The 14,603-nt window shown below is 46.5% G+C and overlaps 1 protein-coding gene across 3 annotated transcripts; it reads left to right on the top strand.

Moving 5' to 3' along the window:
- Positions 1-1,585: 1,585 nt before the first annotated feature.
- LOC123086056 (uncharacterized) lies at positions 1,586-11,502 on the top strand. Of its 3 annotated transcripts, none has more exons than XM_044507749.1 (7): positions 1,586-6,358; positions 6,441-6,688; positions 6,772-6,916; positions 8,519-8,699; positions 8,780-9,112; positions 9,212-9,876; positions 10,823-11,502. In XM_044507749.1, the coding sequence occupies exons 1-7, from the start codon at positions 1,829-1,831 to the stop codon at positions 11,408-11,410; spliced, it is 6,690 nt and encodes a 2,229-aa protein (XP_044363684.1). In that variant the 5' UTR covers positions 1,586-1,828; the 3' UTR covers positions 11,411-11,502. The 3 variants fall into 3 exon arrangements, with proteins under 3 accessions (XP_044363684.1, XP_044363682.1, XP_044363683.1); XM_044507747.1 differs by having other exon boundaries at positions 1,587-6,358; positions 9,200-9,876; XM_044507748.1 differs by having other exon boundaries at positions 1,587-6,358; positions 8,786-9,112; positions 9,200-9,876.
- Positions 11,503-14,603: the final 3,101 nt, after the last annotated feature.

Here is a 14,603-nt window from a genome sequence, read left to right on the forward strand (position 1 = left end):
TTCCACATCATAATCACTCTCATAAAAATCTGAATCAGTTTCCTCTCCTTGCTCTGTTGTTGCTGTGCCATCTCCTTGCTCTCCTTCCTCTCTATCATCTGCATTTTCTTCTTCCTCTCCTGCCTCTCCATTGTCTTCTTCCTCTATTCCTTCAGCAGACCTTGGCAATTTCCTTGGAGTAATTACCCTTGGCAGAGGGGGCCCATCTAGGATCACATCATCATACAAAGTTCTTATCTTGTTCTCCTCATCCACTATTAACAGCAGTGTCTTACATTCTTTGCTTGCATTGACCATAGCAACAATGACCTCTTCAGTATCCACACAAACAAGGCCATCTACTATGTCTTTGCCTGGCAAGCACCAGTACACTTGCAGATCTGGGTAACCATGGGAGTAATCCAGCCTGTCCAGGCAAAATTTCAGCATATCTAAGGACCAAGTGTCAGCATGACAGTAGTCAAATTCACAATAAGTGCTGCCAATATATGATCTGTTGACTCCTTGCCCAATAAATATGCCATTGTGCTCAAACGCTACAAAGAACAACAAAGATTCTTCTCCTGAAGTTACTGCAAAAAAGACAGATTTTTTCTTCAGACTCTGATGAAAAACACAGCAGTAAATGAATTCCTTTTGAGTATATAGTACACCAATAACTAATTAACAACATTTAACATCACTTAATTGAATTCACTGCAACATTTATGGACAACATGCACTTAACTGAATTCGACAACAATCACTAACTGAATTTTGACAGCAAGTACAATGCAATAACTGAATTTCGACAGCAAGAATAGGGCATCCATCACAGTAATCATAGGGGGGGGGTGCATACATCACAACAATCACAACATCTATCACATCTTCCTTCAAATCCAAGAACAACCCTTAAATTAACCCTAAATTAAGCCCCAAATCATCACCACCGGCAAGTCAACATGGAAAGCAACGAAACAGCAGTAATCGTCCTATCAAACACCTACATTCCCTTCATCGCATGAATTGCGTCAACAAAACATCAATCTTTCCACCTAAATCATGAAGAACCTAGCCCGATCAAAACCCTAGGACAAAGGAGCAACCCAGCAGGAGAAGAGGATCGAGCGCGTACCGTACTCAGGAGGGAACTCCCCGGGCCCCCGTAGGAGCGGCTCCATGCCGCGTCGATGGGCGGCGGCGTCCAAACCGGCGGCAGAGAAGGCGACGGCGTCGAAGCAGAGAAGGCGACACGGGGGCAAAGAAACAGAGGCCCAACACGACGCAGAGAAACAGAGACAGCAGAGGGTTAAGAAGGGTTTGTGAGCACCGGGGCGAACCGCAAATATTGTACCACACCAGGGGGAATGTAGAAAAGTGCCCAACACCTGCCGCGAGCCTTCTCTTCCCACGTGGCAGCCCAGTTGGCACGTTTCGAACTGTTTTGTACCTAAACGTTACCGCATCAGAGTTGATGTATGATTTTTACGGGTCTTTTTTGTTTGTTTATGAATCCGTTACCGCCGCGAAAGTTTATGTACCCCAGGTGTAATTAACTCTTTTAAGATTCGTGCCGCAGTGCTCACTCGCATCCCTCCCCCCCGCGTCCCTCTTCCGGACCCGGCACCAATCCCCCGTTCCAAATCCCACCACCCACCGCCGTCGCCTCCTCTTCAGCGGCGAGCCACCACCACCACCACCCACCACCTCCTCCTCCTCCTCCCCATCTCCACCAGACCTCGCATAAACCCCGAGCCGTCGCCTCCTCCACCCCCTCCCCGCACGCCCACCCGCGCATCGGGCTGCAGCTAGGGTTTCATGCGCTCCGCGGCCGCCACAGCCGCCGATGTCGCACCCCGGCAAATTTGTATCCGTTAACCTCAACCGATCGTACGGCCAGTCCGCCCAATCCCAAAGTGGCGGCCGCCCCTCCCGCCCCGCTGCCCCCTCTGCCGGCGGCGGCGGTGGCATGGTGGTGCTTTCCCGCGGTCGCGGCTCCTCCTCTATGGCCAAGCCGCAGCAGCCCAAGCTCTCCGTACCGCCGCCTCTGAACCTCCCCTCGCTCCGCAAGGAGCACGAGCGCTTCGAGGGCGCGACCGTCACTGCAGGCGGTGGGGTCGCCTCAGCCCCGCCCCGATCCGGCGGGGCCGTGGCTGGGTGGATGAAGCCTGCTCCGGCATCCGAGAAGCCACTGGGCTCGATACCGGCTCCTAGTGGCGTTTCCAGGCCCCCGTCGTATGGATTCCAGGAGAAAGCTGTCGTCTTGCGGGGCGAGGACTTCCCTTCTCTTAAAGCAGCGGTGGCGCCACCACCTCCGCCACTCGTGCAGCATCGCCAGAAAGACCTTTATGGGGCTCAAGCCGCCATGCCGGAGACACAGCCGATGCCCCTGGGCATGCGACCACATGTGATGCCCTCGCGTGGTGCTGAGCCCTTGGCTTCTGTTGGCGTCACAGGTACTGGTCTCCATGGTTCAGTGGAGAAAGTGCAAACTCATGATTTGGGGCCGCTGCCACTGGTGCGGCTTAGGTATGATGCTGATTGGGCTGATGATGAGCGTGATACAGTGCTGAGTCTCCCAGATCGCGACAGTAAAGAGAGGGGATTTGGTAGGATCGAGACCATGGTTCCAGGGCGCGACCTTTATGGCGTGACGATGGAGCACTTAAAAAATGAGTCCTGTGGGAGAGATTCCATTGCTCCCAATAAAGAGGGCGGGCAAGATGGTTTGTGGCGATCTCCTAGGCCAAGCCACAATGTGGAGAAGACAGATGGTCGTCCTTACAGTGCAGGCAAAGGAAGCGGACAATTACTTTACCATGAAGGCATTACTGATGGTGCCTCCAAGGATTTGTGCAATACTAGTAAGGATCCTGCTGTGCGAGCCTATGGACAGATTGGGACTGAACTGCATGGAAGCGCACATGTTGGGGAAACTGCAGGTGAATGTTACAATGATAATTCTAATAACTGGTACAGAGGGAAGTCTTTCCAGAATAATCCTGTTTCCAAGGTGATGCCATATCTTGGTAATAAGGGACCTTTAGTTAATGAGCTGGGAACAAAATTTGGCAGGGATAAGTGGCTCGCTGGAGTCCCTGTAAGGCCTTTAGTTGAGCATACCGGTTTTGATAGCATTTCTGCCGTTAGTTTCAGTTCAATAAAGAAGAAAAAAGAAACAACCAAACCATCAGATTTCCATGATCCAGTAAGGGAGTCATTTGAGGCTGAGCTCGATAGGATCTTGAGGGTACAAGAGCAAGAGAGACAGCGGGTAGTGGAAGAACAGGCCAGAGTCAGAGAAATCGCTCGGAAACAAGATGAGGAGAGGGAGAAGCTGATAAGAGAGGAGGAGGAAAGGCGGCGGTTGGTGGAAGATGAGACAAGACAGGCTGTTTGGCAAGCCGAGCAAGAGACGCTGGAAGCTGCTAGAAGAGTTGAGGAGCAGAGAATTGCTAGGGAGGAAGAGAAGACAAGGGTTGCTATGGAGGAGGAGCGGCGTAGAGAAGCCGCACGTCAAAAGCTCCTGGAATTGGAGGCAAGGATTGCTAGACGGCGAGCCGAATCAAACATGAGCGATGGAAATCTTACTTCAGCTGCCAATGATGAACAAACACTTGGAGCCTTGAAAGATAGAGATGTGTCACGGTACAATAATGCTGGTGAAAGACATGATATTAGCAGACTGGGTGAGCGCATCAATACCTCCATGTCATCGGTGGCTTCCAGTCTCAACCGGTACAGTGATACAGTTCCAAGGGCGGTCAACACTATGGGAGATGGACACTCAGGCTTGGTTGATAGAGAACACGCGTACCACAGTGCGAGGGCTGCATTTGAAGACCAAGAAAATCTACATTACAGTCCACGGTGCGACACTTTGGGTACTAAGAGGGGAAGCTTCCCTAAAAAAGATTCTTATGATGGATTTCGGGCATCGCTAGTCGGGCCATCTTCGAGAGACCAAATCAATGATTCATCATGGGCACTGGAAGATTATAGTCAAGGAAGAGTTCCAGGGTGGGATGCACCGAGGGGGAATAACTGTTTTGACAAGCAGTCTGAATTTGACACTCATTTTTTCAATAGTGATAGGTTTGGAGATGCTACATGGCTGCCTAGTGGTTCCTACGGAAGCTCCAATGCTCAACAAGGAGAGAGAATGTTCCAGAACTCCGGGCCTAATGATTTCTCCTCTTTTACAAAATCCTGCTACCCTATGCGGCAACCACGTGTACCCCCCCCACCTGTTGTGACCTCAATGCATGGAAGTGCAATTAGTGCTTCTATTCAACGTGCCAATTCATCTTTCATTCATGATGTAATGGGAGAGAGCTCCAGTAGAGATGATGAACAAACTATGCACAGCCAATATGGTAGTGCATACCAAGAGGTATCCCGCCAGCATGGGACACCTGCTGAAGGCATTGTTGTCAATGAGCAGCAAAATGGGGACAGGGCGAGCCCTGTCTTGGGCTCACAATCTTCTCTTTGTGTTTCAAGCCCTCCTAGATCACCTCCACATGTTTCACATGACGAGATGGATGTTTCTGGTGATTCGCCTGCACTGCCAACTTCTGCTGATGGTTATCGTACTGTGGTATCTGATAATGACCAAGCGGCTTCAACTTTAGATGCAGCAAACATAAGCAGAATCGCCACCTCAAGCACGGCTTCTCACATGGAGGATGATGAATGGCCAAGTGAACACAATGAATCCAAGCAAAAACAGGATGTGTATGATGAGGAAGGCAATAGCTACCAAGAAGATGAAATCAATGATGGCGATGGTCATACTCTTGACTTGGCTAATGAGTTCACAGACGTGCATCTTGACTTGGATGATGAGTTTGCAGAGGAACATAATACAACTGCAGAAATGGAGCCAGTTATACTTGGATTTGATCAGGGTGTACAGGTTGAAATTCCCCTGAATAGTGAGCTTGAATTAACTTCTGTGAAGAGCACAGAACTGGAAGTTGGTGTACACTCGGGCGTCGTGGAGCAAGAGTTGAGATGTGGTTCAGTTGATCCTTGTGACCTTGTTACGCTTCAAGACTTAGCTCTTGATCAAACAAATCCCTTGACCGATGAATCCAATGTTGATCCATCCGGTAGCACAGCTGTGCCAAGTTCCAAGTTACCTGAGGCATCTTTTGCCCTGCCTATTGATTCATCAACATCAGCAGTAATTGACCAGAATGAAGTTCCTGTTAGTCTGCAGTTCGGTTTGTTTTCCAGGTCATCTTTAATACCAACTCCGGTTCGAGCCATTCAGATTGGCTCCATACAGATGCCGATCCATCTCCACAATCAGATTAACCCATCCCTGGCTCAACTGCTCCCTTCATCAGCTCCTTTATTCAAGTTTGGTCAGTTGAGGCATGTCCGCCCTATTGCCCAGAATGTTCGACCACATTCTCAGGCAGTGCCTTCCGTTCAGCCCCCCGCACCATCTCCACATATATCGAAACAGAATGGTTCGAGTGGTATACCCAATGAGATGGATCCAAATGTAAACCAGAATACCCCAAGAGAATCAAATTTGCATCAGCGCAATGAATCTGAAATCAACCGGATGGCTGATTTAAATGAATTTCACAGCCGATTAGACAGAACTTCAATTGAAGAAAATGCATCTTTTGGACTTTCAAAAGGTGATTCTCAGAGGAATAATGATCTCTCCTCAAAGCGGAATCACAAATCTTCTTTCAATAACGCAGAATCTTCTCAAGTTGGTTCATATGGGAAAGCCTTGAGTGGCCTAAAGGCAGGCGCTGTATCTGGTGGAAGTGGGAGGAGATACGGTTATGCTGTTAAAGAATCTAATATGGGATCAACAGGCACAGCTGTTGAACCTTTTCATAAAGATTCCAGAGGATTCCAGAGAAGGTCTCGTAGGAACATAAGAAGAACTGAATTTAGAGTGCGGGCAAATGTTGAGAAGAACGAAGCCCTAGCTTCTGAGTGCCACGATGAGCAGAATGAGAATCTGGTTTCCAATCGATTGGCAAGGGAGATTCTGGTGAGAAATGTGAACAGAAAGGAAGGTACAAATGAAGCAAGTGATATTAATGGAGCAGATTCTTCATCTACATCTGCTCATTATTATAGTAAAACAGAGAGAATCGCACAGAAGGCTCCATCTTATGACAGGTCTCATTGTGGGTACACAGAATCTAGAGCAGGTGGTATCCCCGAGGGAGACGCTAATACCTCGTTACATGCTGGAGTTGTACGCATCGTTAGGCAGCAAGGCGTTGAAATGCCTGCTGATGCAGATGGTTTCATTGAAGTCAGGTCCAAGAAGCAGATCATGAGTGTCAGGAGAGAGCAGAGGGAGAAAGAAAATAGATCCAAAATAAGGATGGCAAAGGTGCCAAGTTATCATCCTTTACATTGGTGCCTTGTATCTATTTGTCTTCGTAAAATTAATGCTTTCGTGTTTGTTGAACCAGGCTCCCCGCAAGCAGCATCAAATGTCTCTACACAGTTTTAGCAGTTCAAGTATTTATAAGGGGACAGTTTCTTTCGGTGGGGAACCTGCGAAGAAAGTTTCTTCGGGTTCTGTCCTTGGAGTTGAAGGAAGGGTCCTTGATCACACCGAACCATCATCTTCATTCATGGGTGATACAGCTTCAATTACACCCATAGGGCGGCCACCTTCAGCCAACACAGGACCTCGTACAAACTACCATGCAAAGAAGTATGTAGCACTGTATCTTAGTTATGTTTATGCTATTTAACTAGGATTCTTGTTTAGAACCTTGTTCAAAAATTCTTTTGCAGGCCTATCCGAAGCCAGGCAACCTCCGACTTGATAACTTCTAGTACCGCAACAAAGCTTGTGGCATGCTTATCAGAAAGCAATAATAAAACATTGTCCATTGGCACAAACATGGGCAACTGGGATAGTTCACAAATGAACCAGCAGGTAGATTGCTTTGGCAAGTTTTTTTGTCCATATGTACAGATCATTATTCAAAACAGTACGAAGTGCCTTGGTTCCTTGGGGGACCTTCATTTTGTGTTTCTGCTGACTTCATCTTCTGTGTGCCAAGTTAACGTGGACAGTCCTGTGCTGCTTATATATTCTGCAGGCAAAAGCATTTTATACCCAAAGCATATAGTTTCACAGTTTACCTTCATAAACGATGGGAAGTGAGCTAGCACTATACAATAAAATAACCTACATTGCGAAATTTCTGCATGTCAGTGAAGTCATGTTATTTTGGATCGGGCACTCATCCTAACTTTGTGCTGGGTGGGCCATGCTATACATGTACTTAATATTTGGACATTGATGTTATCTCCAAGATAGAAATCTAACTTCTACTTTTCCTTACTATACGCTATTAAAATAGAAACTATGGTCATGTCCACGCGTTGCAGCTTGAATAGTAAGTTGATATTTTTGATATATTTTAAAATCAAGTTACCCTGTATGTATATGTACAATCATGCCTTTAATTGTTCAAAGATATTTTGTTTCCGGAATGGTTTGAATGTCTTTTCTCAAAGCTGAACCTCTCTTCTAACACTCTGAAAGCAAAAGTAACAACTTATAATGAACAGTGTGTATATGACAATTACAGAAACATATATAATGTATAATTTATAGTATAGTTATGGGACGACTTTTTTTTAGTACTTCTAAATGATCAGAACTTTCAGTGCCCTAATAGCTAGCAGATTACTGAATCATAGAAATGGTGTTCTTTGTAGAAATAGTAGCGCATGAATTTATGTCGGTAGCACAAACAGAATGGTTATAATCTACTAATACTATTTCTGCTCACATCAAATCATGATCACTCACATCATAATCACAACCTTCACTGTTTCACTAACCAGAAAATTATAATTTTGGATGCACCCAAAGAATGGAAAATATGATCAATGCTTTAGACAGCACATGTACTACTAAGCACTTATCCACTATGATGTGGCGAACTCATACGTATAGATGGATGTCCATGCTTGTTATTTCCTGGAGCACGCGGCGCTGGTTTGTATGTTCTGATCAACGCAGTCTTTCAGTGCATGAACCAACCAATTGTTTTGCAATGTCTTTTAAGTTCACTGTTTGCACCGCACTCACAAAGCACAAGTGCAGTAAAAAGGAAATCTTAAACAAGTTAAAAAAAAGAAATCTTAATTAGTTTATGAATGGAATTTAGCAGTGCATGGCTTAATGAGATTACTGCGTCAGTAGTCAGTTTTAGAATAAAGAGATATTGAATTAATGGTAAGGAAATATATTGCATTAATATGATTTCATTGCGACAAATCTGAATAATTGTATATATTTTAGTGTTCAAAAAAGTGATTGGAAGTTTGGCCATGCATTCTAGTGCGGCATCTATTTGAGAATGGAGGGAGTATTGATTTTCTTAACAAATATTGTGGTTCTACATGCACTTCTGAGTTTTAAGGCAACAATTGGCACGTTTATCTTTTAAAGACGAGTTGTTTCTAACTCTGAAGTCTTACAATTCTGTGCTTGTATACTTCTGACAACTTGTGCCCATGCTAGGTTATGCCATTAACTCAAATTCAACTTGAGGAAGCAATGAAACCAGCAAAGTTTGAACAAGGAGGTTCTGGCTTTCCTTTGGAGTCCAATAATGCTCTATCTCCTACAGTAACCACGGACATGGCATACACATCTGCTAGCCCTATCAATTCTCTTTTGGCTGGGGAGAAGATTCAGTTTGGTAAGCACATCATGGTTTGTATTAGTATCGTACAATGCTTCCAGCAGCTTCATTGATGATGAAATAATTACAATGCTCAGGGGCAGTTACCTCGCCAACCGTACTGGCTCCCATCACCCGAACAATTTCAAAAGGGCTTGGTGCTCCAGGTTCATCTTGGCCTGAAATGAAGATTGACCGAAATTTGCGTGGTGATAACAGTAGTGCTGCTGTTTTGTTCGATAAGGAGAAGGCTACTACTAAAGATCAATGTTCAAACTCAGAGGAGGTTGAAGCTCAAGCTGAGGCTGAAGCAGCTGCTTCTGCTGTGGCTGTTGCAGCTATTTGTACTGATGAGGCAGTTGGAACTGCAGCTTCTGCTTCAGACAAAAATAGCTTTAGCAGTAAGGATCTCACTGGGTTAACAGCCGGAGGTATGATCTTCTGGTTGTTGATTATTTGATTTAAAAATTACCTTTTAGATGCACCTGTATTTATAGAGCTTAATAAAACTTAAGCAGGGGCAATAACAGGTCAACCTGGTCAATCATCTAGAGAGGAGCTACTGACGGTTGCCCTTCCAGCAGACCTGTCAGTTGACACTCCGTCAATGCCCCTGTGGCCTTCTTTACCAAGCCCACAGGTGCCAGGGCCAACGCTTTCTCAGTTCCCCATTGCACAGCCGTCCCACTTCTCTTGCTTCGAGATGAACACAATGTTAGGAGGACATCCTTTTGCATTTGGGCCAAGTGATGAATCTGCCGGCACTTTGGGTCAACAGCCTCAAAGAAGCAACGCTTTGCCTTCAGCACAGTTGGGTGCTTGGCCATCTATGGTGGATTCATTTTATCGCCCCCCTACTGGATTCGCTGGTCCTTTCATTAGCCCTGGAGGAATCCCAGGCATGCAAGGTCCTCCACATATGGTGGTCTACAACCACTTTGCCCCACTTGGGCAATTTGGTCAAATGGGGCTTGGTTTTATGGGAGCCACTTACATTCCTGGTGACAAGCAGCCTGATTGGAAGCAAAACCAAGGACCTTCTGTTGGCATCAGCCAGAGTGATCCAAGCAACCAAAGTGTGCTACCTGGTCAAGTAACCTCACCCAGTTTTCCTACTCAAGTGCCGCATCTACGTGCAACTTCTATCATGCCAATCCCATCCCCGCTGACAATGTTTGACATGGCTTCGTTCCAGGTATGCAATAGTTGGTTCAGATAACATGTTTAGAGAATCAAATTGGTTCATCCTTATGTGTTTGGATATCCATTTCATTATCAGAAGGGTGATTAGTTTGTGTTATAGGATCAGAAAGAGCAATCTCTCTCTCTCTCTCCCTCTCTCTCTCTCTCTTGTGCATAACTTCATATGCATGAAACAGTTGGAGGCACTTTGTGGCAGCATTTACTATACTCCATCCCTTCCAAAATATAAGGTGTATTAGTTTTTTCAGAAGTCAAACATTTGCATATTTCACCAAGTTTTTAGAAAAAAGTATCAATATCTACAATACCATATTTGTATCATTAGATCCATCAAGAAAAGTATTTCATTTTTTACTTATTTTGTATTATAGATGTTGATATTTTCTTCTATAATCTTGGTCAAACATACAAATGTTTGACTGGCATGAAAACGGATACACCTTATATTCTTGAATCTAGGTAGTAGCTCGGATTTGTTAGCCTTTTCCAGTATGTGCCCGGGGTGTAGGGTTGACACATTATTATTGACTATGTGCACTGTTTTTTTCTTCTTCGAAACGGAGGATTTGCCTCATCTAGAGGATAGAGTTTGTTACAAGTGACCCCCACAAAACAAATGACCCTAGTTTCTTAGCCCCGGCGGTGATCCGAAGGTTGACCTCGCTCATGACGTGGACATTGTAGCTGTTCTGCTTCGGAAGCATTGGATCTGTTTTTGCTTTTCTCTATGGCAGATTTAATCTATGTTCACACAATTGCTTGCCATTGCCAGTTTCAAATAAAATCATTGTATTTTTTAGGAGAGCCCCCAATGTATATTTTCTATGATCATTGTATATTGAACTAAATAACCTGGTTACAAACAAGTTTCTGTTTTGTTTTATGCCACAACATTTTCTCTGTTGGCATTGTAACTAACTTCGTGACTATTATTCCAGTCATCTGCGAAAATACAGGTGCAACCTTGTTGGCCACGTGTGCCTATGCACTCTGTCCCGTTATCAGTGCAACTGCAACCGCATCCAATAGATGGTACAGTGGCATCACAGTATGTTGATAATGTGGTAATTGACAAGTCAAGTACAAATGAGCGGTTCCAGGAGCCCTCAACATCAGATAGCAACAAGAGTTTCCCAAGTATAGCTGCCTCCCAGTCGTCGGATGTTAAACAGCCAGCCTCAAGCAGTTCAGATGCTCGAACTGCTGAGCCTTCATTTGTCCGGAAAGGTGTGATCGGCAATGAAGTCCCAAATAGCAACCCCAAGTCTGGTCAAGTTGCCAAGATGCCCTCCAAGCCACACCAGTCTTCATTACCATCGGATCAACAGTTCAAGCATTCAGTTAATAATAATCAGGATCGTCTGGCCAGGGTTACCCAAAGGGCTGGAACTGTGAATGAATGGCAACGTCGGTCAGGATATCCCGGGAGGAGCTCTGGTTCCAACAAGAAATATGGCACTGGTAGGGTGAAGCAGATCTATGTTGCCAAATCGTCATCAAAAAGTAGCCAGGCCCCATCAAGCTAAGAGCAGATATTCTTTCGGCCCAATTTTCTGTGCATGAGATTCATGTTTTATTTGGTAATTATAGCCTGTGCCCGTTATTTATTGTTGCTTCATTTTCATGCATGGAGCAGTTTGCCCCCTCTTTGAAGCAATATGGCGTCGTACCTGTATAAATTTTGCAGCTCACCAAAGGGTGTTCTATCTGAACGTTTAGGGCAACTCCAGCGCGGTGCATCGAAACGCCCCTAGGTCTGGACACTTCGCCATCTAACGATATGCACAAATGTCCATGGACTGGCCCGGATGTTCGAATATCCACAAAATGGCATCAAACCTAGGTACATTTAGCAGAGAGTAAAATTCATCTATGGTACCTGAACTTGTGTCGCGAGCTTATTTTGGTCACTGCATATAAGAAGTTAGTCAATACGGTTACTATGTACAAGTTGAGGTGATTATACGGGCACTGACTCGTATTTTATTTGAGTTGACCGGTCAAACATGCTGTGTGGAAGGGTTCTATCTCCTCCCCACGTGGGTCCCACCTGTCAGTGAATGAAGGAAAGAAACTAAGAAGAGACTAAAATTTCGGACGTGTGGGGATTCGAACCGGAAACCTACGGCAACTCGCGATGGCCAATTGAGCACACGAATGTTCCTAAAATCTTAAATCTTAAAGTGCACGCGCACCTCTTGGAGAGAACGAGCGGCCGGCTCGAGCCGGCTCTTGAGCTGGCCGCTCAATCTTGCTACCGTCCTCGTGAGTTCACCTGCAAGTGCTATTTGGTCTGGAAGACTCGCTAGGCGACACGGTCGTTTTTCTAGACCAGTCCTCCACCGTGACGCCACCCTGCCCCTCTCCTTCCTTCCTCCCCATGGCGCCTCCCTACTCTTCCCCTCCCTTCCCATGACGCCGCCTCTCTCCTTCCCTTCCTTCCCATGGTGCACTCTGCTCCTCCCCTTCCCACCCATAGCTGATGCTGCTTCTTCGGACGGCGGGGTGAAGGACAACGGAGCAACTGCTGTGGAGGGCGGCCTGCGTGTCCTTGAGCGGCCATGGCGTGGAGGCGTAGGAGGACCATGGCTGGGAGGCGGTGGAGGGACAACGCGAGAGGGCCACAATCCTCGTCGCCGTCTGGCTGCGGCGGGTCTCCCTGTCCCGCCATAGTCGGCCGCGGCTTCCTCTGGCCCTCCTCGCCGGTGACGCCCACGACTAGACCCCGCCTTTCTGCGGCGACCATATCCACGCCGGACTCCATGTCCACCGTCAGCGACCTGAGGAGCCCCGCCGCTTCGAGCCTCGACTTGCTCCACGACGACTCCGTCCGTGACCCTAGGCCTCCCACTTCGTATTTTCCAAGTGCATCGAGGCGACCTCTCGCCGATCCAGTTCCAATTCGGCCCTTTAGGCAGTAGCTCGGTGTACTACTGTACTAGGACATGGTGTTTGGTTGTGCTACTGCTCGGTGTTGGGATGCCGATCGAGAGGTTTGGCCTCTTCACCTGCTGGCCATCACATCCAGGGCCTCCTCTTTTGCATTGATTTTTGTTTGTGAGAGTACTAGCGCTGCTGCTCTCCTGCAGATCGAACAGCAAGAACAAGATTCAGAGAAAGACTTTCAGTTAAGTGTTGAACTGAAAACAACATAAATCAACATGAATCATCTGTCCACAAGTTGCCACTGGACGCATCAAGCAGGAATTAAAATCATCACACATGCATGTAGCCGTGTACCACAATACCTGGTAACTAAACAACCATGAAGAATAGGGACTGAACAACCACAATGCTCTAGCTTGCTCTGTTTTCAGTTGATCGCTCAGTGAACCCAACCTCTCTCTGAAAGCAAAAAAAGCAGTAGTACACGAGACAAATTCAGTCAGGAAGAACTAAGAAATCAATTCTAATGATTTTCTGAAAGTCCTAAAAAGAGTTGCACAACCATACTAGTTGCACATGGACTGCAGATAGTTGGTCGGGGTAGCTACAGACTGAATCGTCGATTTGCGGCTACATCGAGACTTCAGCGGTGGATGAGACGTTGTATATACAGCTGCACACAGATGTATGACAAGTTTCATAATATGCAAGTCATACTCGTACAATTAAGCATGTATAGTTGCACAAGCAGGTCTTATAAATTTCAGAAATCACACTACGATACTAAGTTAGTTAGATGATATTTTTCATCAAGTTGATCTATTTTTACTAGTCATATTTTTTTGGCATGCTCAGTAGTTGTAGTCACACACATAATCATTTTCAGTTGGATATGATTATTGGAAAGTTGTACAACAAGGTGACTATGCCACGGAGGTGCACACTTTTATCGACATAGTAGCTCACGCACGACTGTGAGAATTGCACATGCGCGGCAGCATAATCGCACACATACGATAACGAAGCTTCACACTCTTTTCAGCGTAGTAGCTCACATTCGGCCCTGGAGTTGTAACACCCCGGATGTAACTTTCCTAATTTGTACTCCAACTCTTGCCGTTTCCGGCGTTAAGTTATTTTATTTTCTCGAGTTCGGGTTTTTGTCTCTGTGTGTTGTTGTTTTTGTCATGCATCTCTTATCATGTCATCATGTGCATTGCATTTGCATACGTGTTCATCTCATGCATTCGAGCATTTTCCCCGTTGTCCGTTTTGCATTCCGGCGCTTCGTTCTCCTCCGGTGGTCATTTCTACCTTTTTTTCGTGTGTGGGGATTAAACATTTCCGGATTGGACCGAGACTTGCCAAGCGGCCTTGGTTTACTACCGGTAGACCGCCTGTCAAGTTTCGTATCATTTGGACTTCGTTTGATACTCCAACGGTTAACCGAGGGACCGAAAAGGCCTCGTGTGAGTTGCAGCCCAACACCCTTCCAATTTGGCCCAAAACCCACCTAAACCTGCTCCATCTTCTAGAGCGTTCGATCACGATTGCGTGGCCGAAAACCGCACCTCATTTGGACTCTCCTATCTCCCTCTACCTATAAAACTAGACCCCTTCCCCGAAATCCGGATCCCCCCTCGTCCAAACCCTAGATCCAACCCCTCGCGCCGCCGGACGAAAACTGCCGGGCCGGACATGTTCGGACGCTCCGCCGCCGCCGCCCCGGGCCAATAGGCGCCCGCCATGTGGCGCCGCCGCACCGCCCCCGCCGTCGGCCCGGGCAGCCCTCGTTGGGCCCCCACGGCCCACTCCCTCTGCCGCCGCGCGCCC

The sequence above is a fragment of the Triticum aestivum genome, chromosome 4A (genome assembly GCF_018294505.1).
Source record: "Triticum aestivum cultivar Chinese Spring chromosome 4A, IWGSC CS RefSeq v2.1, whole genome shotgun sequence".
Classification (NCBI taxonomy): domain Eukaryota; kingdom Viridiplantae; phylum Streptophyta; class Magnoliopsida; order Poales; family Poaceae; genus Triticum; species Triticum aestivum.